A 23,210-nucleotide genomic window follows, 5' to 3' on the forward strand; every position below is an offset into this window, starting at 1 on the left:
GTCACTTATTTCACTTATTTCGACCAAATTGTCTGCTTGATTGATTTTAATTGTGTCAAGCACTTTCATAATTGTGCTTTAATTTATAACATGAAACTTTTTCTCTAATTAACCTACAAATTTTTTTAATTGAAAAAAGAAAAAAACAAAAAGCGTCGTTCTTAATGAAAACCCCTATAACAAAAAAAGTTCCTATGTATTTATATAGCTTTTATAAGTATTTGTCATTGAACTGTTGAATGACTTTGTTTGTCATTATGATTCCAAAATTATGGCCTATATTTTCAAAAAAATATGTTACTTGATGTGATTGAGTGGAAATAAGAGAGTTGTTCCATAAAGATGTTGCAATGAGGGCCAGAGAAGTGTTCACACAAATCATGCATTATTTTTATTGAATGAACGTTCTTTGTCCTTAATACTGCTTTTGATGTCAATAAATAATATTTCTAGATATTTGCATTCCACATTTACTAGACCCAATGCGTTATCATTTGAACAGCGTGAGGACATTTTGTTAGCTTTCAATATCAAATAGACCTTATCAACAAGGAATATTTATTGAAATTTCAAGCTTAGGGATAAGGGCTAATAGTGCTTACAACACAAGCGAAAAAATTCTAACTTTTATAATGATCCAGTTTCGGGATCAATACGTTAACACTTTGAAAAACTCAATATACATTATATATTTAATCCCAGCAAAAAAAGAACTTCCAAAGAAGCGAAAAATAAGTAAAATTGACTTCATGCAAGTACTGAAACAGACCTGAAGAAGTGTCGATTTTAACAGAGGCTTGTTAGGAGGCGTGTCCTTTTTATTTGATTCCAAATTCACTGCTTCCGAAGTCATTCTCAAGAAGTAACTTTTATGTTCTATATACATTCATTCAAGGGCTTTATAGTCCCATAATTGGATGCGAGTGGGATATCTATTATTTTGTATGTCCTCTAAGTCCAGCAGTCCTGGATCGATAGCGCTGATAATTTGTGCCTGGTCTACTATCCAACATTGGTGCAAATTTCATCAAAATTGGAAGACATCGATTTTTAAACTTGGGTCACTTTACACGAAATGACCCATATATGTTATTTGTTTAATGTTTTTTGGGAGTGAAATTCTAGTAGTATAGAATATAACAAATTTGACTTAAATGTGCACATATCTACTATTATTGAGTCATTATTATAATTTTTCCTATTCAAAGGTGTCATCATTCATTTAACTTTTTTACAAATGATTCACAATCGTATATTCAAAGGTATCGAGCTATTGTTTAGCTATTTGTTGAATTTATGTCAATTATTTATTGTTTTATTCAAATAATATAAATAACCTAAATGGCAACTAAATGTAAATTAATGTAATGATTAAACTCTAATATTCGGTAAACTTTTATTAATGTTTTAATTTAAATACATTTTCTGTAATTTTTACTATTTTATGTGAAAAATTAGTAATAAAGTTTTATATTTATTTTATAATTTATAACTAAAATTGTATTTAAGCTCTAAATTTCAATTGAAATTAGCCTAAAGAAATGTTTGATTTTTATATACAATGTAGCTACTTATGTGTGAATAAAGTATTTATGTAATAAATATTTTTTTACAATTTCCTGTACTACCAATTATGGTAGCAACTGTTTATTTGTGGCCTTTTTAGTAACTAAAACGTATGAAAACTTCTGTAATATTAAAACAAAACGTGGTTGGAAAAAGTGTTCACATTAGCTAAAGATTAATAAATCAGTTAGTTATAAATAGTGGATCCAAACTTATACATATTGGTCATTTTCGTGTCAAGTGACCCAACTTTTAAAATCGATGTCTTCCGATTTTTATGAAATTTGCACCATGGTTAGTACTATTGAATAGTAGGCACAAATTTTCAGCGTTATCGGTTGAGAACTGCCGCACTTAGAGGGGGTCAAATTTTGACATTTTGGTTATACAAAGTTTTATTCGAATGAGTGTAACTTTCCACCTATTGGTCCTAAAACCTGCAGGCATATTTTTGTTAATAGGGTTTATATTGCTGTATAATCAGGAATGTACATAAACGGTTGAAATAGTCTATGTTAAATACTCTAAATTTTGAAATCGAACCCAATGTAAACGTTTTTAGTGCCGGACCTTTTCTAAGCACACGACTTGCAGAGATACAAAAATTAAAGAAAAAATTAAGAGAGACATAAAAGAAAAACTGCAATTCTCAAGTAAAATAGACAATACAAAATTCAATTGAACTTTGAGTAAAACAATAATGAAAGTCTCCCTAAAAATTGGCTCTTTAAATCTCTTAATAATTAAAATATATACGCATTAGGGTAGTACCAGTTTTAGAGGTAAGCAATTGAAATTTCATTCAGGTATTTGGGTACATTTTTGTTTATGGAATTCATAATTAAAGAATCTATTAAGTTTTCTTGAGAGTTTATTACAAATCTAGGAGTCAGAAATAATATAATATAATTTCAGACCCCTAGCACTTTTCATTTGGACCTAAGCATACTGTCAATATAAGGATGGCGAAATTGGAGTTTGTATACCAATTCATTTGGTATAATGTTAAATTTGTTTCAGACCCACACATCGAAATCAATATTCTTTTGACTACAGATGTAAAATTTTTTGTAGTTGAATTTAAAATTTTTTCCCTTGACTATGATCTATAGTATGTTGACTAGAAAAGTATGTTGAAAGAAAAGGCATTTGACTTTTCTATGAGACATGCAGGCGGACGGTCATGGCTAGATCTTTAATCGAAATCTCCCCCAGATTTCGGAACCTGGGGGAACTATGTTCGAAATAGCAATTTTTTTCAAAATTTTTAAAAATTACCCAATTATTCTTTTGGATTTTTGTGTTTGTCCTAAAAGTTCAGGTAATTTTGAAAATGGATTAAATTTAAATATTAATTTTGAAAAATTGTAAAAGGGGCCACCCTAATATACAATTAAACGTACATATATGAGTATATGCAAGTGAGTGTTGGTTTTGTTATTGCTTTTTTCTTGTTTTTTTCCACATTTCTATAAATTGTAGGGGATTTGTTCCCAACCAACATTTCTTTGAACCACTAACTGCTGTTGGCTGAGCGCCTGTTTATTAAAATCATGTAGAGGGACCTGTTCAATAATTTTTGTTGTTTTTGTGTGTCGTAATTTGTTATTTTGTTCGTTTTTTGGATTATAGGGGAACCTACTGTTGGGGATAAAAGAAAAGTACAAATATAAGAAACCTAAAAGTGGGGTACAATTACTTTTTTCTGCCGCCGTTATTACATTATACGTAATTTTGTGCTGTAATTTTTTAACTGCACATTTTTTTCTAGGGGAATTTTGTTTTTTTACTTTAACTTTCAAAGGAAAAAAGAGAAAAATAATGCAATATAAATGAAAAATTATAACACTGATGCTGTAATATTTTCTGTTTGTGTTTTTTACAATTTTTGTTTAAACATTATATTTGCTCTTAAATAGGAGAATTTAACAAAGTTTTCATTATTTTTTGTTAGGGGAAATGCATACAACATTTATTGTTTAGATAACAAAAGTTTTTAACTAAATATTTTTTTTAGGGAAATCCAAGGGGACAGAAAAAAAGTTTTACTTATTGTTTAAGTTTACTTTGCTTTAAGGGGCAATAAATGGTATTTGTTGTAATAATAACTACGTTTAATTTTATTAAATAATATAAATTAGATTTAATAAAAAACACTTAATATATTGATTAAGAATAAGAACTTGGCTAACTATAATAGTAAATTAAATGATTTCTTAAACTTTATTATAGCAGAAGCAAAAAGTTAAGATTGTAAAAGATTTTCTAACAAAAACTTTCAAATACAGCAAAATAAGTTATTTTTGCCGTCGTTTTTGAGAAGACTTGCAGTTAGAATTTTTATAATAATTGTTTATTTCTGAGAGGAATTAGTTATCTTTACTAAGAGTATTAAAGAAAAACGCTGGAATATTTAATGTAACCAAACTGAACTGATTTTACAAAAGTCATTTCCACAATCATAACAGATATTGATTGTCATTATCTGAAAAAATGCTCATTTCATTCCCACTAGACCATATACTTATACAACCCGTACAGGCCGACATAATTGCAGAATAGTATCCTTTCTAAAGCAAAAGTAAAAAAGTTAATCCTTAAAAAATACTTTCCACATGCATATGTACAATATGGATATACTTAAAAAATCCCATAAAGTATCCATAAAAAATGACTTCTAACCCTCAATGTGTCAGTGAGAACACTGAACCAACAATTTAACCTGTCAGGGGTCACCATATTGTAAATCTGTAGAATTTTATGAAGATTTCAGAAAAGTCAAAACACAAAAATTTCAAACATTCCCAAGAGACACATGAAATCTACATGAATATTTGTTGCCACCATAAAAAAGTTATTTTACTGTACGGGTATGTTGAATGAAAAAAACATATTTTGGAAAAAGTTCAACATAGAAACAAACTACGAATAATCGACAAGAAACAAAATATGTATTGAAATTTTACTCTCGCATTGTTGGGGAACCGATGTGAGTACCAGCAACAAAAAGTGGATAAAAAGTGTAATTTTTATGAGAGTATTGTTTCCGTATTCAAAGCACAATCGTATACTTGAGACAAGTGCATGTACCCCATCGAAATGTAACTGAACAAAAATATACAAAGTATCTATAGAAAATTTAAAAAGAGAAAAAACTTTCTCCTGCTGTTGATTGCGATAATAGTAACGAAAAAAGTTAAATACATAAATAAAGAATAATTTAAAAGGTATTATTGGCAGTGGTTTGCAAAATACCCTACCATCTTTAATAAAAGAAAGACAATTGTCCATAAATCGCTTTATGATAGTCGTTTTTACGATAACTAGTTCTAATTCAATTCAATAACTGAGCTAGTTTAGTTTTAGCTCAGTTCTAGTTTAGTTCTAGTTCAGTTCTAGTTTAGTTCTAGTTCAGTTCTAGTTCAGTTCTAGTTCAGTTCTAGTTCAGTTCTAGTTCAGTTCTAGTTCAGTTCTAGTTCAGTTCTAGTTCAGTTCTAGTTCAGTTCTAGTTCAGTTCTAGTTCAGTTCTAGTTCAGTTCTAGTTCAGTTCTAGTTCAGTTCTAGTTCAGTTCTAGTTCAGTTCTAGTTCGGTTCTAGTTCAGTTCTAGTTCAGTTCTAGTCCAGTTCTAGTTCAGTTCTAGTTCATTTCTAGTTCATTCTAGTTCAGTTCTAGTTCAGTTCTAGTACAGTTCTAGTTCAGTTCTAGTTCAGTTCTAGTTCAGTTCTAGTTCAGTTCTAGTTCAGTTCTAGTTCAGTTCTAGTTCAGTTCTAGTTCAGTTCTAGTTCAGTTCTAGTTCAGTTCTAGTTCAGTTCTAGTTCAGTTCTAGTTCAGTTCTAGTTCAGTTCTAGTTCAGTTCTAGTTCAGTTCTAGTTCAGTTCTAGTTCAGTTCTAGTTCAGTTCTAGTTCAGTTAGGGTTCTGTTCTTTTTCAGTACTAGTTCAGTTCTAGTTCAGTTCCTTACTTTCTCTTAACATTTTTATGATAATAAGTGGTTGTATAAATATACACATCACAAAATCATGTCGTATGTAGAGTACCTAACAAAGTAAACAAATTTCGCACCAACAACACATAGAGCAAACATCAATAAACAAATGTTCCATGTAGTACATACAAAGAAGAGGTGTTAAAAATGTCAAGTATACACTACAAGTGAAACCCCACAACTGCTGACTGAATGTCTTCACTAACTATAATTCTGAGCACTTGTTCATTTAGACGCTGCCATGACAGTGACGACATGCGGTTCCTATTATACCATGTATGCGTACGTATTCCCTCAATGGAAAGAGACGCGGAGAGTCACCATCATCGTCAGCTCATTCATGCTCTTTAACATGTTTTCTGTCACTTTGTGGATCAGACACGAGTAAATACAAAACGGTATGTATATAATACATCTGTTTACACTATAGAGTTGATAACCTCTGGAAAGGATGATTTACAAATTTTACAATAAATAAAAGCTCTGTCAAATGTCAAGTGTTGCCAACACTTTGTAAGTGAAAATACTGACAGCAAAAAGAAAAGAAAACACATTTGTTGTTTTTGCTGCTACCGATGTCTAATGACAATGTTGAGTGAAGTAAATATGCATACAAAATTTTAATGACAGAGTGTTTTGTAAATTTCGGTTTTTTTTTTTGGAAATTGCATGAAAACTATCGTGTGTGTTTGAGCAGAAGTTAACGTTAACGACATTTGACAGCTGTCTAAATTACGTCAGTCAAAGTGACGCATCGTGTTTTAGTAACAGGAAATCATAATTGCTGGATGAACTTTTTCTTTTTTCCCTCCCGAAATATAAAGCTAAAAAAATATGAAAAACAAAACGACAACAATTGTTGCTCAGAACCACCAGAGTCTTCGAGCAGTCGTAATGACAAAACTCACACACTCGCTCAAATACCACATACTATATAAATAGTTGAACGCAATATGAACCCACCACTATCAGGCGATTTATTGTGATTTTTTTTTTGTTCATTTGTTTTCTCTATTTTTGTAATTGTGTGGAAAAGTACAAAAAAAAGAAGGAAAACTGAAGTAACAAAGTAATAGAGTTGCTATTTGAAAAATATTGTTGTCAACGTTGCTGCACTTTATGATGTCTTCAAATTAGTTATACGAACCTAGAAAGTTGATTGAACAAAATGTACTTTTTTCGACAACGAATGTACTATGTAATATGTATATAACCGGCTTCAAATAGTTTCAATTACATTGAATATCATAAACTTTCTGACATTATGTTATTGACACTGCTAGAAAGTCCATTGATATTTTTCAATTATGCTCGATGCACCAACCCCATTGATATTTTTCAATTATGCTCGATGCACCAACCCTAGGTTGATCTTGTCCCTGTATGTTACCGTTTCGTTTTTTATTTCCCAAGAAGTCTTCCTGATGTGAAACTCATATTTTTTCATGGTTAATTCTCGGACTAATTTGGTGGTCATACTAATGCCTTAAATTTCCGCCCGAAAATATGTATTGAGCAATCTAAACAGCAAAAATATGCGGAACTAGCGCTCATTTTATGTTTCTAGACTATTACTGTAGTGTGCTATCGAGCAACTACACAGGACGAGGTTTGAAGTCCACCAAGCTTTTGTGAGTATTTCGATCTTAAAAATCCTATCAATGTTCGATGAAACGTCTATAACTCTATTATGCTGTCTTAACTTAATATCAGAATGTTTGAGAGCTTTTTGGTCTGAGAAATGGAATTAGTACTTATAACTCTTAAAGTCGAACAAAAGAGTCATGACAAATCGTTTAATTTTCCCAGAAATATTCTATAGACAAGGGCACTTTTCTAGTTATAAATTGTACCAAAATAAATTAAAGTTTTAAACAACTTTTTTAATAATGTACGTGTTGCATTTGAGTGTGGCGTTTTGTCGAAAATTTAATAGAAAATTGGTTTTATGCTCAAGCGTATGTAAGTGAGTGTGGTTTTGTTCATTTAAATTGTTGACAACGACCGAAAATTCAATTTCATTCTATTTATGTTGTTGTTTTTCGTTTTTACCAATTTGTCGTCTTTATATCCGTCCTTACGTCCGCCTGTTTGTCTAGCATTCTGACTGGTTAGCAGGGCACATTTACTGCAACGTAAAGTAGGCATACTACTACTATGCAGTACTTGGTTTGATAAGGATTTTAAAAGTAGACTAAAGTAATATTACATTATTTTAGTTTACTTACAATTAGAGAATAATCATAATACCAAAGAAAATAATTCGAAAAAATCTCTATTGAAAATACAAGGAGTATTTAGTAACCATATTTTTAGTTAACTAATACATTTTTCTTATTTGTCTTAGTTACGCAGTATTCCCATTTTTAAATACTTTTCAATTCACCTACATAACTCATTCGTTCTATACTTCTATGTAATTGTTGCAACATTTTAATATCTTTTTTTTCGTATACAAGCTTATTTGTGTGTTTTATGTCTTTCTCCTTTAATTTTCTTTAGTTTTCCTGTACTGTCTGTTGTATAGATTTGTTAGGAAATCACGCGACACAATCAAACCAAGCAACCATCCATCTATCCACCACTGTTCCATCATCATCTATCTCTGCAACTACCAACGCCTTCGCAGTAAAACACACATTTACATTTGTAATTTAAAATGCACACAATTTTGTTGTATTTGTGGCATGCAACACGAGACTTTTGCTGACTTTCTGAAGCAACAAAATCTCCACCCTTTTTTATTGTGTGCCTCTACGTCTCCTGCTTCTTTTTTTGGAGTTGAGGGAAATTAATGTCTCTGGAGTTTTTTTTTCGGTTTTTGTTGAATGAATATTTTGTGTATGTTGTATATATTTGGTGTATTTAATTTTATGTAAATTAAATTGCAATTTTTAACTAAATTTCAGTTTCAGGAAATGGATGCAGTCGCGGTAGGAAGTCATCATCAGTTTTTGATTTTGTTTTCATGAGGTGTTTTATTTCTTGGTAAAAATTCAATTAAAGGGCGTGAAATTTTCAACATTATTATATCATTTTTTGTCTGTTGCATGGTGCTATAATTTTATTTAATGCATTTTTCATTAATTTGTAATTTTAATTGGAAAGTATTGATAGAAAACTTGAATAGGCATACGTATGTATTGAAAGTTCTTTACAGATGGATCGAATTACAATTCTAATCTCCCTGCTTACAACGTTTGAAATCCTCTTTTAGAGTAAAAAGGTAGGCCATGTCCGACACCATATTTTAACAAAGAATTATGAGTTAAAAACCCCAAATCGGAAGGTCAGGTGGTTGGGGCCGATTTCAACCATTTTCAATAGGCACCGTCCTTATGCCGAAAAAACACGTATTTCATCAAAATATCTTGAAAATTGTGAACTGTAGCTTGCGCAAAAGGTTTACATGGACAGACATGTCTTAATCGACTCTGAAAATTATTCTGAGCCGATCGGTATACTTTAAGGTTGGGGTTAGGACCAATATTTTTGTGCGTTACAAACGCATAATACCCTCCCCACTATAGTGGTGTAGGGTATACAAATTTTTTAAATTTTCTAGAACATTCTCCAAAAATTAACCAATTTTAAGCTTTATCCAAAAATTTCCAACGAAACATCCTTACCAGAAAGCTATTAAAGAAACCCAGTTTTCACATTTTCCCATTTTAAATAAAATTTTAAGAAATTATAACTGGATTCCAAAAATTTCCAACCTCACCGAAAAAGACTCTTCCCCAGAAAGACTTTTCATTCACTAAAATGTCAATTTTTTTTACAAAAAGATAGGAAAAATTGTTCAACTAAAATCTAGTTTAGCAGAAAAAGATCCTTTTTACATTAAGTCAACGATATGTAGTTTGGTGTGACAAGAAATTCCTGCTAATGGCGTTATTACAAACATTCTTGATTGCAGTCACCCACCCCACTTTTATAGTATCAACACCCTGTTTAGTATTTTATGCAAACTTTAAATTGGTACTAAATACATGTCTTTATATTTACAAGTCGAAATTCCCCGTTTTAACCAACAGACCCAATAAAGTAACAAAAACACATAAATAAGTAGAAATCGCGTGACTAAAATGATTAATACAAAAAAATATATGTACATACATATGTATATATTCCTTTCCATTTCCCTTTATAGGTTTGTTGTATTGCTTTCCATGCACAGCAAAATGCACTTTGGAAGACAAGAAAAAACAAACAATAAACAACATATTCACACAATTTCTGTTTCTGGTAAACAAAAGTACGGACAACAGCATCTGTTGGTGTTCCTGTGAATTTCTTGCAAACAGTTCATTTGTTACAGAAATAAAAAAGCAGATTTTTTTCCGTTTTAAATTTTATAACTGAAAATAAAACAACAACAAACATGCAACATAAAAGTTTTAAGTGGAGCAGCCAACTAAAAAAACTGTTGGCCTGATAAAAATACCAGTTGGGGATTTCCCAAGAGACTCCTAAAACGCCCACGCGTTGCAAGCACATAATGAGAATTAACAACAGCAGCAACACCAGTGGCATTAAAAAACGTCATCGACAGTTGGGAAAAGGAGCTGTTCTTGCAATGCACTAGAACAGTATAGGAACAAATTATAAGCAGGTTTTGCTGCCGCCCCTATACTAAAATTGCATAAATTTCTCCATGTTGTTAGAATCACTTAGAAATACCCCTTGTCAAGTGTTTTAAATATTTCCCCCACTTCAAGCTGATTTTCTTAATATCTATTGTATTAATATTTAAGTACTTTTTTGCTCGTACTCCTATTTAGATATTTTATAGCCAGTTTTTGTACTTTTTTGGTTTTTTAAAGCTAAAATTATTCTCAATTTTGTCCGCACATTATGGGGATTTCAGGTTTTCCAGCAAGTTCCTATTCCAAAAAAAGTTCAAAAGACTGCATAGAGTAAAATCTATCCCTACATGACAATGGAAAGTGTTTGTTGTATTTTTAATTTTATTTTCTATAAGTGGTTTTTAACACATGATGTTGCATGTACAAGGAGCAATGGTTACGAGACTTCTCCTGTTTTACCAAAATTTGCTGTTGCACTCACAAGGAGAAAGAATTATTATTACCTCCAATTGGTGCATGATAATTTGATAAAGTGAAAAACCATGTTGCAACTTATGGCTGTTACCCTGGCTTTGTTTTTGTTATGAGGGTAAATTTCCCAAATTATATAATGGCCTGCACAATTAGTAAGTAGTTTGTTTGTAATATGAATTGCCATGTAAAAGTACTTATAGTTTTTGGGTACAATAATTCCATTGTATCAATGCTATTGCACATTGGTACGATGATTTTATTGAAAATTAATTTACTTTAATTATTTTTTAAACATAAGTACGATTTTGTTTAGATGAATAAACAAGTTAAGTACCATGAAGCCTTCATTTATGTCCACAATAAAAAACAATCGAAATATTGACTAGTAGACTCATAGACAGTAGACTCAGAATGGTATTAGCTATAAGTAGTTAGTGAATATAGTACATCTAAAGTATGTCGACCATATTAGTACCCCTAGACTGCCCTTAAGAAAATGTCTTTAACGTTCATATATCATCAGGGTGCTTCTTATCTGCTGTCCATACAAAAGGACTTATTTATTTAATTCATGTCACTCCCACTATTGTAAGTTTACAAAAGTTTTCTAAATATTCATATGCTTTTCAACGTGCAAAATTTGATAATTCTAGTTTTAGGGGTTTTCCAGATATACGATTTTTGTATTTAATTTATATAGAAGATGTCAAGCCCCCTATTACCCAAACATTCACATGAATGAAAAAGTTATTCATACAAATTTTGAGGATTCTAGCTCCAATAGTTTCCATGATATAGGAATTTTTGTATTTAATTTATATGAGAGGTGCCACGCCCCTATTGCTATTCCGGTCATTGTTTTTCAAATTGGATTTCAATATTGTCCATGCAAAATTTAAAGATTCTAACTCCAAGGTGCACACATTATTCATATGAGAGGTACTATGCCCCTTTTGTCAGCCCGCACATTTTCTCTTAATAACACTCAATGGCTTTTAGGACTCTAAGTGTTATATTTTCTCAGGCACGACCACTATAGGCCCATATTGTTCCAAATTATTCATATGGATGTCAAAGTTGTCCATATAAAATCTGTGGACACTAGCTGTTGCAGTTTCTGAGATAAGATTTTAATACTTTTTTGTATGTGGGCGTGGCACATCTCCTAATTTTGAAATAAAAAGTCGCCTTTTTACAGAAAGACACTATGAAAATTTGTATAAATTGGTTTAGCCAATGACATGATGTTGAATAATTATGTATTCCGATCAAATGATTTGTTGTAGATCTCGGATTTTATACCCTACACCACTTTAGTGGAGAGGATATTTGTCCTATACCTACCTTAAAGTATACCAATCGACTTAGAATCATTTTCGGAGTAGATTTAGCTATGTCGCAATGTTGAAGATAATTCATTGAAATTTGGTACATGATCTTCTATTGCCCCAGGGACGAAACCTATTGAAATGGTTAACATCGGTCCATTATTTCACCTAGCCACCATACAACTGAACCCGTCGAATAGGGCTTTTAAGTTGATAATTATGTTAAATATACTCGTATATCGACAAAAAGCGGCAAAACCAAGTTCTATACTAGCCTTGATGACTCTCATGAATTTTATAATTATAGGGTCTCAATTGACCAATTTCAACAATAAATGGCTTAAGTATATCTGAGGCAAGGTACAATTCAACTTAAACGCTTTATTATGAAAACTAAATCACATTTTATTTTTGTAACAGGTGTAGGGTATTATATGGTCGGCCTCGCCCGACCATAATTTCTTACTTGTTAATTTATATACCCAATACCCAAATATTATGTGACTAATTCTGATTTTGAAAAGAGAACAAAATAGCAAACACTCCGCTATTTATTACGTACATACTTATTAACAGATAATTAATGCAACAAATAGCAATTGTTATGGAATATATTTTTAAAATTAAAGGAAAATAAATAAATTCCTAGTTAAACTAATTATTCTTACAAGGTCATTAAAAAGCTCAATTTACGATTTATACATATTTATTAATTCAGTTTTAAAATTTATAAAAAAATAAATAACAATACCTACTTAAACAAATGATTTCACAAAACATTAAAAAACATATGTTGGCTATTTTTGTTAATAAATTGTTTATTTAATTTTAAACAAAATTATCAAAAAACTACTCATGGAAAGATAAGCGAGTGAACACAATTCAATAAATAAAAAAAAAAAATAAATTAAAAACAAAAAACTTATCTTAGTGTAAAAGAGAGAGAATGAGTAAAATGTTAAAAAGAGATGCAACCATAATTACAAATATCGAATAAAAAATAATGACAAACTGCACTAGTAACTTTCTAGTAAAACTGAAAAAGTTCTAATAATTCAGTAAACAATTGAACTTAACTGGGTTTAGACGAAGACCCCAGGCCAATAATTACAAACAAAAAAGTAAGTGAACTGAATTAAAAATAAACTAATAGGTATATGCGATATATTTATATAAAACAATTAAATAAACACATATAATAAATTTAAATTCATTGAGTCAAGTCAAAGAGAATTTGCATTGAAAAAAAACAATTAAGAGAAACTGAATAACAAATATTTAAACAAAAACAATCAATTAATTTATATTGCCATATTTTTATTTAATTTAATGCAAGAAATTAAGCTTTTTTTCGCAAAATTCGCACAAATTTTATACATTTTGAAAAAATATTTTAAATTTTTACTGAAAATATTACAAATAACAAAATTAGTTATTTTACACCAATATTTAAGTAGGTTAAGGTTAAGTTTAAATCTTAAAAAATTTTTTTTGAAAAAGAAAACTATATCGTTCAGTTTCCAACAGTTGGTCACCCCACCTTATAGATACTTCAAATCGTGATTCAACCATAAAATTGAGAACATACTTTTCTACAGATTCTTTCATATGAATTGTTATAGGTATTATGCTCCAAACTACTAAGAGACAAGATTCCTTTCTTAAAGAGAGAATTTAAATAAAAATCAAAAACTATTTCGAATTTACTTAAGTTTAAGTAAACAATGAAAAAAAAAAATCCACAGTCAAAATGACAAGAGTAAACAGGTTCAAAAGTTTATCTTTTTGTTTATAAATGTTGACTGAAGATTAAAGTGTTTGTCTGACAGGTTCTTAAAGTTTTGCAGTTGGTTGGCTTACACGGGCTCAAATAAAAAAGAGATTTAAAGAACCTTCTTTATCTAGAGTACAATCAGTTGTTATTCAAAACTCAAGTCATTAGTACACACGTTCTCTAGTGGTTAATTGAAAAAAGTTGTTAAGATAGTGTGTTAATTTTTTTTACATAAAATGACAAAAATAAATCTAGTTATATTCACCCTACTACTGGGTTCCTGTATTGTTTCAAATGATGCATCACGTTTATCTCGTAAAGGTAAAATGGATCCCACACCAAAACCTCAAAGTAAAGAGTCCTCCGAATCGTCTGAGTCTGTCGAGGAGCCCACCTTTAAAATTGTAGTTACACATCCTGAAGTACCTAAAGAAGCTATAGATTTACTCAGTGTATGTGAAGTGGTTGTATGCCAAAGCTTGCCACCAAACCAAACGGAAATCTTGGAAAAAGTTAAAGGTGCTCACGGTATATTTTGGGGTGGTCACAATCCTCTCAATGCTGAAGTTCTAGATGCTGCTGGTCCTCAGTTGAAGGCAATTTCAACCATGTCGGCTGGTATTGATTATGTAGATGTGGAGGAGCTTAAGAAACGTAAAATTCCTTTGGGTAATACCCCCGTTGTTTTGAATAATGCTGTGGCCGATGTAGCCGTGGGTCTTATGTTGGCCGCTGCTAGACGTTTCCACGAGGGCAGAAATAAGATTGATAGGTAAAAGTAAACTGTTACTTACAATTATTATGTTAATAACAATAATGTTTTTTTATATTTAAGTTCTAATTGGGAAAACTATCATTTGGAATGGATGTGGGGCCAGGAAATACGCGCCTCTACTGTGGGTTTCTTTGGTTTTGGCGGCATTGGCCAGGCTATTGCCAAACGCTTGAGTGGTTTTGATATCGATCGTGTACTCTACACTACCCGCAAACGTATTTCCAAGGATTTGGAAAAAGAATTCAATGCTTCCAAGGTTCCATTCCATGAACTCTTGGCTCAAAGTGATTTTATTTTCATTGCCGCCCCCTTAACTGCTGAAACTCAGGGTATTTTCAATACTACCGCTTATGCTAAAATGAAGAAAACTGCTGTATTGGTTAACATTGCCAGAGGACGTAAGTTGAGGAAACAAAAATATAATTTTCAACTTATATCAATGTTCTTTTTTTATACATATTATAGAAATTGTGAATCAAGACGATTTGTATACAGCTTTGAAGTCTGGCCAAATCTTTGCCGCCGGTTTAGATGTTACGACCCCTGAACCTTTGCCTGCTGATGACAAATTATTAACTTTGCCTAATTTGGGTAAGTTTCAAATGAACTAGAGCAATATTTTCTTTTAAAAACTGTTTTTTGGGATTAATTTATTTTGAGAAACATCGAAAAATTTCTGAATATCAAAGTTCAGATAATAGAAAATATATAAGCTCTAGTAAAATCCTATAATACTAACCCATAAAATGTGAAGGTCGAAGTCAAATGGTTAAACTTTTACATTTTAATTTAGATATTTATCGGATTTAGAAATTCTCTAAATTTTAGAATACTTTTTTTAACTTTAATCTTAAACGCTTTTCATTGCAGTTGTTACCCCACATATTGGCTCAGCCACCAAGAGAACCCGTACTGACATGTCCATTATTGCAGCGCATAATGTCTTGAGAGGTATAGCAGGAGAACCCATGTTTTCGCCAGCATATTAAATTGAAACAATTTATTTAATAAACCAATCAAAATGTCATGTCGGTATAAATATATGGAAACAAGAATATATATATAATTAACAGGACCAGTTTTATAACTTTAAAAGTATTGACAATAAAAAAAAAGAATAAATAAAAATAATCTGATCATGTTTTTGTACTTGAATCTAATTGATTTATTAACATAAAAAATAAAGAATAATGAATAATGTAATGTATAATGTAATTTATTAAAAAATTACAAACCGGTGGGAAATGAAAAGATTTTTTAAGGTTACCAACTTAATATACATACAAAGGTGAATTGGTATAACGGTGGTTTTAGTTATGGTGTCAATAATGTATTCAATTTGCATTCTAAATATAAAATCTTATTTGTCAACCTTAAGGATTTCAAATTGTTCAAACTATCAAATGCATTTGGTATAATAGAAAATTTACTATTTATAGAACAGTATATAAAAAGCCGGTCAAACCGATTAATCGAAGTTTTTAAAAATTGTTAAAGGCTTTTGAATAACCCAAACATTGAAAAAATCGTGTTTTCGTTTAACCCTAGTTAACCGGTTTATCTGAAATCAAATTTGCTAAACATACTACATATAAATAAATAAATTTGAACATACATATTTGAATTAAATTTAAATTCTCTTAAATAAATAAAAATTTGCAAAATTTTAAGAGAAAATATACATAAGTTTTAATAAAGCTTTTTCAAAGAGAACAATATAATAATATTTGTCATTAACTAATTCTAAATATTTTTTTGCAAATATTCAAAACAACTTTAGTTTCCCCCTTAGTCAAATACTATTAGGATGTCAGCCGCTCGTCGCATTTATAAAGTTCTCGTCTCCCATCCAGAAGTTCCCACACCCGTTCTCGAGTATTTACGTCAACGCGGTTGTGAGACAATCGTTTGTCAAAATGTTCCCCCGGTACGTTCGGATATTTTACAAAAATTACCCGGTGTAGATGCCATCTTTTGGGCACATTATCAACCTCTCAATTCGGAAATATTAGATGCTGCCGGTTCACAGCTAAAAGCGGTATCAACAATGTCATCTGGCATTGATTATGTTGATGTGCCCGAGTTTAAAAGACGTCAAATGCCATTGGGTCATACGCCAGGTATAGTGAAAAATTCCGTGGCAGATTTAGCAATTGGTCTGATGATATCAGCTGGAAGATTTTTCCATGCGGGAAGACAAGAAATTGATAAGTAAGTACAAATGATTTTTTTTATACTAATCTGTTGTTATCAAAAATATATTATAGTAGCTAAACATAAATTAGTGTAAACAGCTGTTTGATTAATTTAAAAAAGCTTTCGTAAATGAAAAGCTCTTTTAACCCTATAGTAGTAGTGGGGGACATTTTTACACATTTTGTAATAAAAGAAATTGCTGGAAGATTGACTTTAAGTAGAAATTGAAGTTTTAAGCAAAAATGGGGTTTTGGTAAGAAATCGATTGTCAAAAATATTTGTTTAGTAAAAAGTTTAATATTCGAAGACATCCATTTTCTAAACATAAATCAACTTTTTAGTGACATATAAACAAAATAATTTTAGCGAAAAGTGAAATTCGTCGTTTTTTTTTTAAATAGTTTTTAGTGGAAATATGTATTTTTTAAACAAAAGAATTTATGTGATGTATGTATGTTTGCATTTTAAAATTATATTCAAACTATTTTCAACAATGAAATAAAATAACTTCCCATTAAAGGGTTAATATATAAGTAATAAAGCTTTTATAGTTATGGTACATTTTTAACATAAAGCACTCTATTGAAATAAAGCTTTTACTGCAAACAAACACATATTTCTGTTAAATAGAAAACTGTTACTTTTCAAATTTAAGCATTGCCAGATTTAAATTTAATTTACAGTTCTTTGTGGAAAACTGAACGCATCAATTGGTTGATGGGACAAGAAATACGTGACTCTACTATTGGTTTCTTAGGTTTCGGTGGTATTGGCCAGGCCATAGCCAAACGTCTACAGTGTTGGGACACTAGGAAAATTATCTATCACACACGTACACCCAAAGCAAATGATAAAGAATTAAACGCACATCATGTGACCTTTGAAGAACTTTTAAAGGAAAGTGATTTTCTAGTAGTGGCATGTCCTTTAACACCAGAAACCAAGGGGAAGTTTAATGCAGAAGCTTTCGGACAAATGAAGAAAAACTGTGTTTTTGTTAATGTGGGCCGAGGAGGTAAAATTAATTTGTTTTATTAGAACTAACAAAAAAAAATAAATTTACTTTATATTAATTTCCTATTTAAGGTATTGTGGACCAAGCTGCTTTATATAATGCTTTAAAATCGGGGCAAATATTTTCAGCCGGTTTGGATGTCATGACACCAGAACCCTTGCCAGCCACAGATCCTTTACTAACACTTCCTAATTGCGGTAAGTTTTGATGCGATTTATTTATTTATTTTTATTTAATAATTTTATTATCTCTATGCAGTCATCATACCTCACTTGGGAACTCAAACAATAAAGACTACCACCGAAATGGGAATGGTTGCCGCCAATAACATTTTAAATGCCTTGGAAGGCAAACCCATGATTTCGCCAGCGTATTAAAATAAAACCATATTTTTATCGTTATGTATTTAATAAAGTATCGTAAAGAAATTTAGTATTTTTTAATATTTTTAATTTCAATCCAATTCATTCACTCAGATTGTTGTCTTTAACATCTAAACTTAAAAACACTGTATCCCATTCATCTCTACCCAAAGCCTTCAAATATTTTATACGCTGTTGCAAAACCAATTCCATTAGATCATTTTCATGTTTTTGAGCAATTTCCAAAGCTTTACGCCAATTATGCATGCGTAAACAGAGACCAACAGCTTCTCGATATTTACGATTATGTATTAGAATAGTTTCCGCTTCGATAAGTCTACCCAACATTAAAGAATTTTCAGCCATATAGTCTGGGCTGGAGGGATCCAAAGTTTTGATATACTGCAAGTAGCTTACTTTATCGATTTGTAAGGCAGCCGAATAAGCTTCTTCACTGATTTGCAATTGATTCTTTCGAGTGGCTACAGCAGCCAAAGTGGCCCAGAGATAAGCATTTTGAGCCATGCGACATATTTTCAAAGCTTGTTGCCACTGTGACTCCATTAAAGTGCGATGTAAGATCTCACAATACATATTAATACTAATGGGTAGTAAAGCGCCCGAGCAACGAAAGGTAACAATGGCATCTTCGAAACTTTCGATGACAATATTTTTGCCAAACTCCCTTAAAATGTTTAAATATCAATTAAAACTTCTACAAGAAAAATATTTTCAACATACGTCGCATCTATTGTTATTGTAGTCAAAGCAATTATGGTGGGATCTGTGGCTCCCTCTCCTGGACAATACCATATACTATAGCAGGCATCATGTACTCCTACTAAAATATTTGATTCACTGGCCCATTTTACTGCCGTTAGTTGGGTGCCTATTTTATAGACTTCTCCTGTGGTAGCTCCCGAAATTCCTGCTATGTTAGTGCGTTCAGTGTTGCCGTTCAAGTTTCGAGTTTCCGTTATATAGAGCTCCCGGTTATGGTCAATCATGACCACAAATTGATCGTCAACAGTGCCGGCCCGACAGGCTGCGATTTCTGCTATTTGAGTTTTAGCTTTAAGAGAAAATGGTTCGTACTGTCTGGTAGCTCCGGGTATAAGGTCAAAAATATGCAAGGCTTTAACAGAATATTGGGAGAACAGACATTAGTTATGAAATTATTTTATTCCTTACACTTCTGAAAACTTTTCTTACTTGTGTTATCAGAATTATCTCTTATTACCAAGGTATCCAAGCCCAATGAAATACTACGTGCATTTAGCATTGGTATCTGAGCTTGAGAACCCGGATATCGGGGATTAAGATGCAAACGACCGGTGAAAGTATAAACCCAAATTGAAGTAGAGTCCAGAACCATAAAAAATCTTAAATAAAAATAGGAAATATTAATTTCTAAAAATTCCAAAAAAAATATAACTCCACCAAATACTTCTTTCCCACTTCAATGACTCGAACATCGGTACGACCATCTATAATGATCGGTGTATTTATATATTTCTCATTGTAAATATGTATTTGATTAGACGTGGCTACAATTAAGTGACCATAACCCAAACCAAAATTAATGACACGATCGGTAAACTCCAAAACATCACTGGTGCTATTGACAATATCCTCAAGACGTATGGATTTGCGACCAGTAGTAGTGGCTTTTAGATTTTTCGATATCAATTGTTTTTGTACAATATAGCCAACGATAAGTTGTCCAGTAGAAGTACCACATGCCACTTGTGTGCCATCTGCAGACCAAGAGAGTGTGTGAAATGAACCCACTGATGGTTCATTAAAACGGGCCGTACTATAAGTCCACTTTAAAGGTAATTAATACATTACTACGTCCAGTTTTAAGGGATTAGATTATTACTTACTCCTGCACTAGAGCATAATTTTAGCATATTGAAGGTGCTTACAAGTAAGACATCTTTTTCTGGATTAAAAGCCACTGAGGTAATGGCATAATCTTCAGGTGAACTTATGAAAAGGTTTGCTCCTTGATAGTCCCAAATTTTAAAACGAAAATCCTCACCCCCGGAAGCTATTATATTTGATTGGGCAGACCAACTTAAAGACAAGACCAAACCATCATGAGCACGCCACTAGCAGCGAAAAGGAAGTGAAAATAGACGAATAGTAATTTAGCTTTGTATTATTTACCCTTATTAATTTACTATTAGCTGCTAAAGGTTTCACCGATATATGTCCACCCTGACAAAATACAATAGCTGAAGAATTTGACGACCAACGAGCACAACGTATGGGTTCATCACTTTGCAAAATGGTAGAACGCAACATACCAGATCTAGACCAGATTTTAATGACTCCATCTTCTCCCGCTTTTAAAATTTTATGTTGAGTTTTATAAAATTTCCAAATTTTATGTCAAATTGTTACCAGTTAATAAACCTGCTCCATCCGGACTCCATCTGCCTGAGCTTATGGCCGCTGTATGAGCTGATATACTACGCTCCACGCGAGAACTTTTATTTAAAATAATAAACCTGCCATCATTACTACTAATTAACAAGGTATCACTACCCTTGCCCCCACCACTACCACGACCACCCAATAACAGCCAGTGTAAATCAGTGGGTATAAAATCCTCTGGTAATTTGGCCACCTCCAAAGAATCTCGGGTAGCAGAACTCCATTTGTAAATCTGATGATCATCACTAAGTTGGTTAGAATTCGTTTGTTACTTTTTACTCATTACATATTAAGAGGAATAAGGAGAAATTCGTGTACCTTACAAAATAAATATCATCATTACTGCTCCAATCTACACAGCTTAAAGGTAAAATATCCAAAGATTTTTCATTGTTACTATTTTCTTTAGCCGTGGCTGATTTTGATGTCGAGTTTTGTGTGAGATAATCACCATTTAAATTGGTAGGAGTCTTTTTACAGATATGCGTTTTTAATTTCATTTTAATTTAGCACTACACTTTTTCACTGATTAATTTTTTATATTAGTTTCCAAGAAAGGCATTTGTATACCTTTTAAGGTTGTCCTGGAAACACAAAATCGTTGCTACTGGCAACAATAACAACTTGTTGCATATTTTTTAATTGCAGCAGGGTTGTTTTGAATTTTTAACGGTTTTAACTTTGCTAGCTAACACAACGAACTTATGTTCGTTATAATAATATTTTAATGGCGCTTTTTTTAGACTTCTCAGTCCTTTAAAAGTTTATTTTTTGATTTTCAGTTTAAAAATTCTGATAATTTTTGCTGAAATTGAGAATTGTCAAAATTGGGGTCAAAAAAACTATGTATAATTTTTTTTAATATGTTAAACAAAATTTGTTTAGTTTTGAAAATGCTGTCAGAATAATGTAAATTTTTTCACCATAGACTAGGCATTGAAAATTAATATGGCAGATCTACCCTATACCAGTGTTAAAAATGTTGATTATTTTTTTAATAATAAAGAATTTATTTCATTTTTACCTTACTTCAAAAATATTTTAACAATTTGTTGACAAGAAAGGAATTTTCTAAATCAGGGGTTATATGGGGCCAGGGGGTCCTATCCTTATAAATTTTAGTAGAGGGATTTATATCTACATCAGTTATTTATGCAGAATATCATCATGATATTAGTGTTTATAAATGAATTTTGACCACCAAGTCATTTTCTGAAGGGGAGTGTGTATGGGGGATAGGGTCAAATGAGGCCCGACCATTACGAAAATCATTAGTATCATTAAGAACAATATAAAACTAAGTTTTGCCGATTTTTAAAGTGATACAAGAACATTTAACATATTTATAAGCTAAAAAGCCTTATTCGGGGGGTACGGTTGTATGGGGGCTATGTGAAATAATGGACCGATTTCAACCATTTTCAATAGCGTTCGTACTTGGACCAAAAGAAGCGGACGTTCTAAATTTTATCAAAAAATTGCAACCTGTTGAGTGCGCACAAGGTTTACATGAACACACAGATGGACGGACATAGGTAAATCGGCTGAGAAAGTGATTCTGATCAGCACACACGCATAATACCCTTTGGAATTAACCATACTATAGACTCCTTGTCTACGGGCTAAGACTGTAGAATAGACTACACTGCAGACTTTATTATAGAGTAGACTTGACTACGGACTAAACTGTATAATAGACTACGGACTATACTACCAGCCTAGACTACTACAACTAGGTTTTATATTAGATTATAGAGCGGAATATAGACTAGATTATAGACTAGAATATAGACTAAACTATAGACTAGACTTCCCATTATTCCAGTATGTATTTTTTAAATTGTGGTTGAAACCATAATATTTTGTATAAGTCGATTACAATAGCACTGTAATAGTAGACTATAAATAGCTTTTTTACGTTTTCGATTTATAAATATTTATATGTGCAAACGCATATCAAGAAAATATATTTAATTAGAAATAATAACTAAACAACCATTAAGCATAATTATATAAATAACATTTGAATGTGTAGACCAAAATAAAATAATTAAACTTTTATGTGGAACACACTAACTACATACCTATTTATTAATTTATGACTAAGAGCGTTTTTAACTAAGCGCCTATTTGGTATTCTAACAATTAATCATACATGCATTAATTTAACATAGAACAAACAAGAAATGAGGATGAATTAATTCTAAAATTACATTTAAATTGATTTGTTCAATAATTATGGCATGACATGTCAGTGAGTTTTCTTTTTTATTGTAATGTTAATGGCCTGAAAAGGAAATTGCCACCCAACCCATCCACTCACTCACAGGAAGACACGAGCATGCATGCATGCATTTAATGGAGGAATTAAACACAAATTATGTTAAAATAGAACGAACTGCCACGAATTTCTTAAACATTTTTGGAGTAATATACGTTAAAATTTGTTAAAAATTAAACTTATTTTAAATATACTTTGTTAGGAGTATTGCTTATTGTCAGCATTACTTAGAAGTAGCTAAGTAATGACACACTATTAATACTGCCTTAGAAAAGAAATCAGGACATGTTTAACATGTGCAATCATGTGGAAAAAAACAAATAAATTTACGTGCTACCCACCGCCCTTAATTTTAGAAATATGTTTTTTATGCTGTCTAATTGTTCGTCCTTTTCCTGCAACAATAACTGCCCACAACATAAA

The 23,210-nt window shown here is 31.4% G+C and overlaps 3 protein-coding genes across 4 annotated transcripts; 2 read left to right on the top strand and 1 right to left on the bottom strand.

The window, feature by feature from the left end:
• The first annotated feature begins 12,780 nt into the window (after positions 1-12,780).
• LOC119600003 (glyoxylate reductase/hydroxypyruvate reductase-like) lies at positions 12,781-15,646 on the top strand. Of its 2 annotated transcripts, XM_037949996.1 has the most exons (5): positions 12,781-13,063; positions 14,038-14,488; positions 14,552-14,889; positions 14,957-15,082; positions 15,362-15,646. In XM_037949996.1, exons 2-5 carry the CDS (start codon positions 14,043-14,045, stop codon positions 15,478-15,480), a joined length of 1,029 nt encoding a protein of 342 aa, XP_037805924.1. In that variant the 5' UTR covers positions 12,781-13,063; positions 14,038-14,042; the 3' UTR covers positions 15,481-15,646. The 2 variants fall into 2 exon arrangements, with proteins under 2 accessions (XP_037805924.1, XP_037805926.1); XM_037949998.1 differs by lacking the exon at positions 12,781-13,063 and having other exon boundaries at positions 13,811-14,488.
• Positions 15,647-16,247: 601 nt separating this feature from the next.
• LOC119600004 (glyoxylate reductase/hydroxypyruvate reductase) lies at positions 16,248-18,130 on the top strand. The gene is made up of 4 exons (XM_037949999.1): positions 16,248-16,702; positions 17,371-17,702; positions 17,774-17,899; positions 17,961-18,130. Exons 1-4 carry the CDS (start codon positions 16,299-16,301, stop codon positions 18,077-18,079), a joined length of 981 nt encoding a protein of 326 aa, XP_037805927.1. The 5' UTR covers positions 16,248-16,298; the 3' UTR covers positions 18,080-18,130.
• On the bottom strand, positions 18,113-21,235 carry LOC119600005 (intraflagellar transport protein 80 homolog). Its single transcript, XM_037950000.1, has 8 exons — positions 20,825-21,235; positions 20,474-20,751; positions 20,237-20,415; positions 19,951-20,178; positions 19,512-19,891; positions 19,277-19,446; positions 18,806-19,199; positions 18,113-18,749 (listed from the first exon to the last, which is right to left on the bottom strand). Exons 1-8 carry the CDS (start codon positions 21,004-21,006, stop codon positions 18,167-18,169), a joined length of 2,394 nt encoding a protein of 797 aa, XP_037805928.1. The 5' UTR covers positions 21,007-21,235; the 3' UTR covers positions 18,113-18,166.
• Between the last annotated feature and the right edge of the window lie 1,975 nt (positions 21,236-23,210).

The sequence above is a fragment of the Lucilia sericata genome, unplaced genomic scaffold (assembly GCF_015586225.1).
Source record: "Lucilia sericata isolate MDLA Ls3-8-SP2 unplaced genomic scaffold, ASM1558622v1 Contig000100F_arrow, whole genome shotgun sequence".
In the NCBI taxonomy this organism is placed as follows: domain Eukaryota; kingdom Metazoa; phylum Arthropoda; class Insecta; order Diptera; family Calliphoridae; genus Lucilia; species Lucilia sericata.

Excerpts from the sequence above, each read along its gene's own strand:
- LOC119600003 (XM_037949998.1), top strand. The coding sequence starts at position 13,953 with ATGACAAAAATAAATCTAGTTATATTCACCCTACTACTGGGTTCCTGT. Across the intron at positions 14,489-14,551 it reads GGCAGAAATAAGATTGATAG|TTCTAATTGGGAAAACTATC; the intron begins GTAAAAGTAAAC and ends TTTATATTTAAG. Across the intron at positions 14,890-14,956 it reads GGTTAACATTGCCAGAGGAC|AAATTGTGAATCAAGACGAT; the intron begins GTAAGTTGAGGA and ends TACATATTATAG.
- LOC119600004 (XM_037949999.1), top strand. The coding sequence starts at position 16,299 with ATGTCAGCCGCTCGTCGCATTTATAAAGTTCTCGTCTCCCATCCAGAA. Across the intron at positions 16,703-17,370 it reads GGAAGACAAGAAATTGATAA|TTCTTTGTGGAAAACTGAAC; the intron begins GTAAGTACAAAT and ends TTTAATTTACAG. Across the intron at positions 17,703-17,773 it reads TGTTAATGTGGGCCGAGGAG|GTATTGTGGACCAAGCTGCT; the intron begins GTAAAATTAATT and ends TTCCTATTTAAG.
- LOC119600005 (XM_037950000.1), bottom strand. The coding sequence starts at position 21,006 with ATGAAATTAAAAACGCATATCTGTAAAAAGACTCCTACCAATTTAAAT. Across the intron at positions 20,752-20,824 it reads GATGATATTTATTTTGTAAG|TGATGATCATCAGATTTACA; the intron begins GTACACGAATTT and ends TAACCAACTTAG. Across the intron at positions 19,892-19,950 it reads AATTATGCTCTAGTGCAGGA|TGGACTTATAGTACGGCCCG; the intron begins GTAAGTAATAAT and ends TTACCTTTAAAG.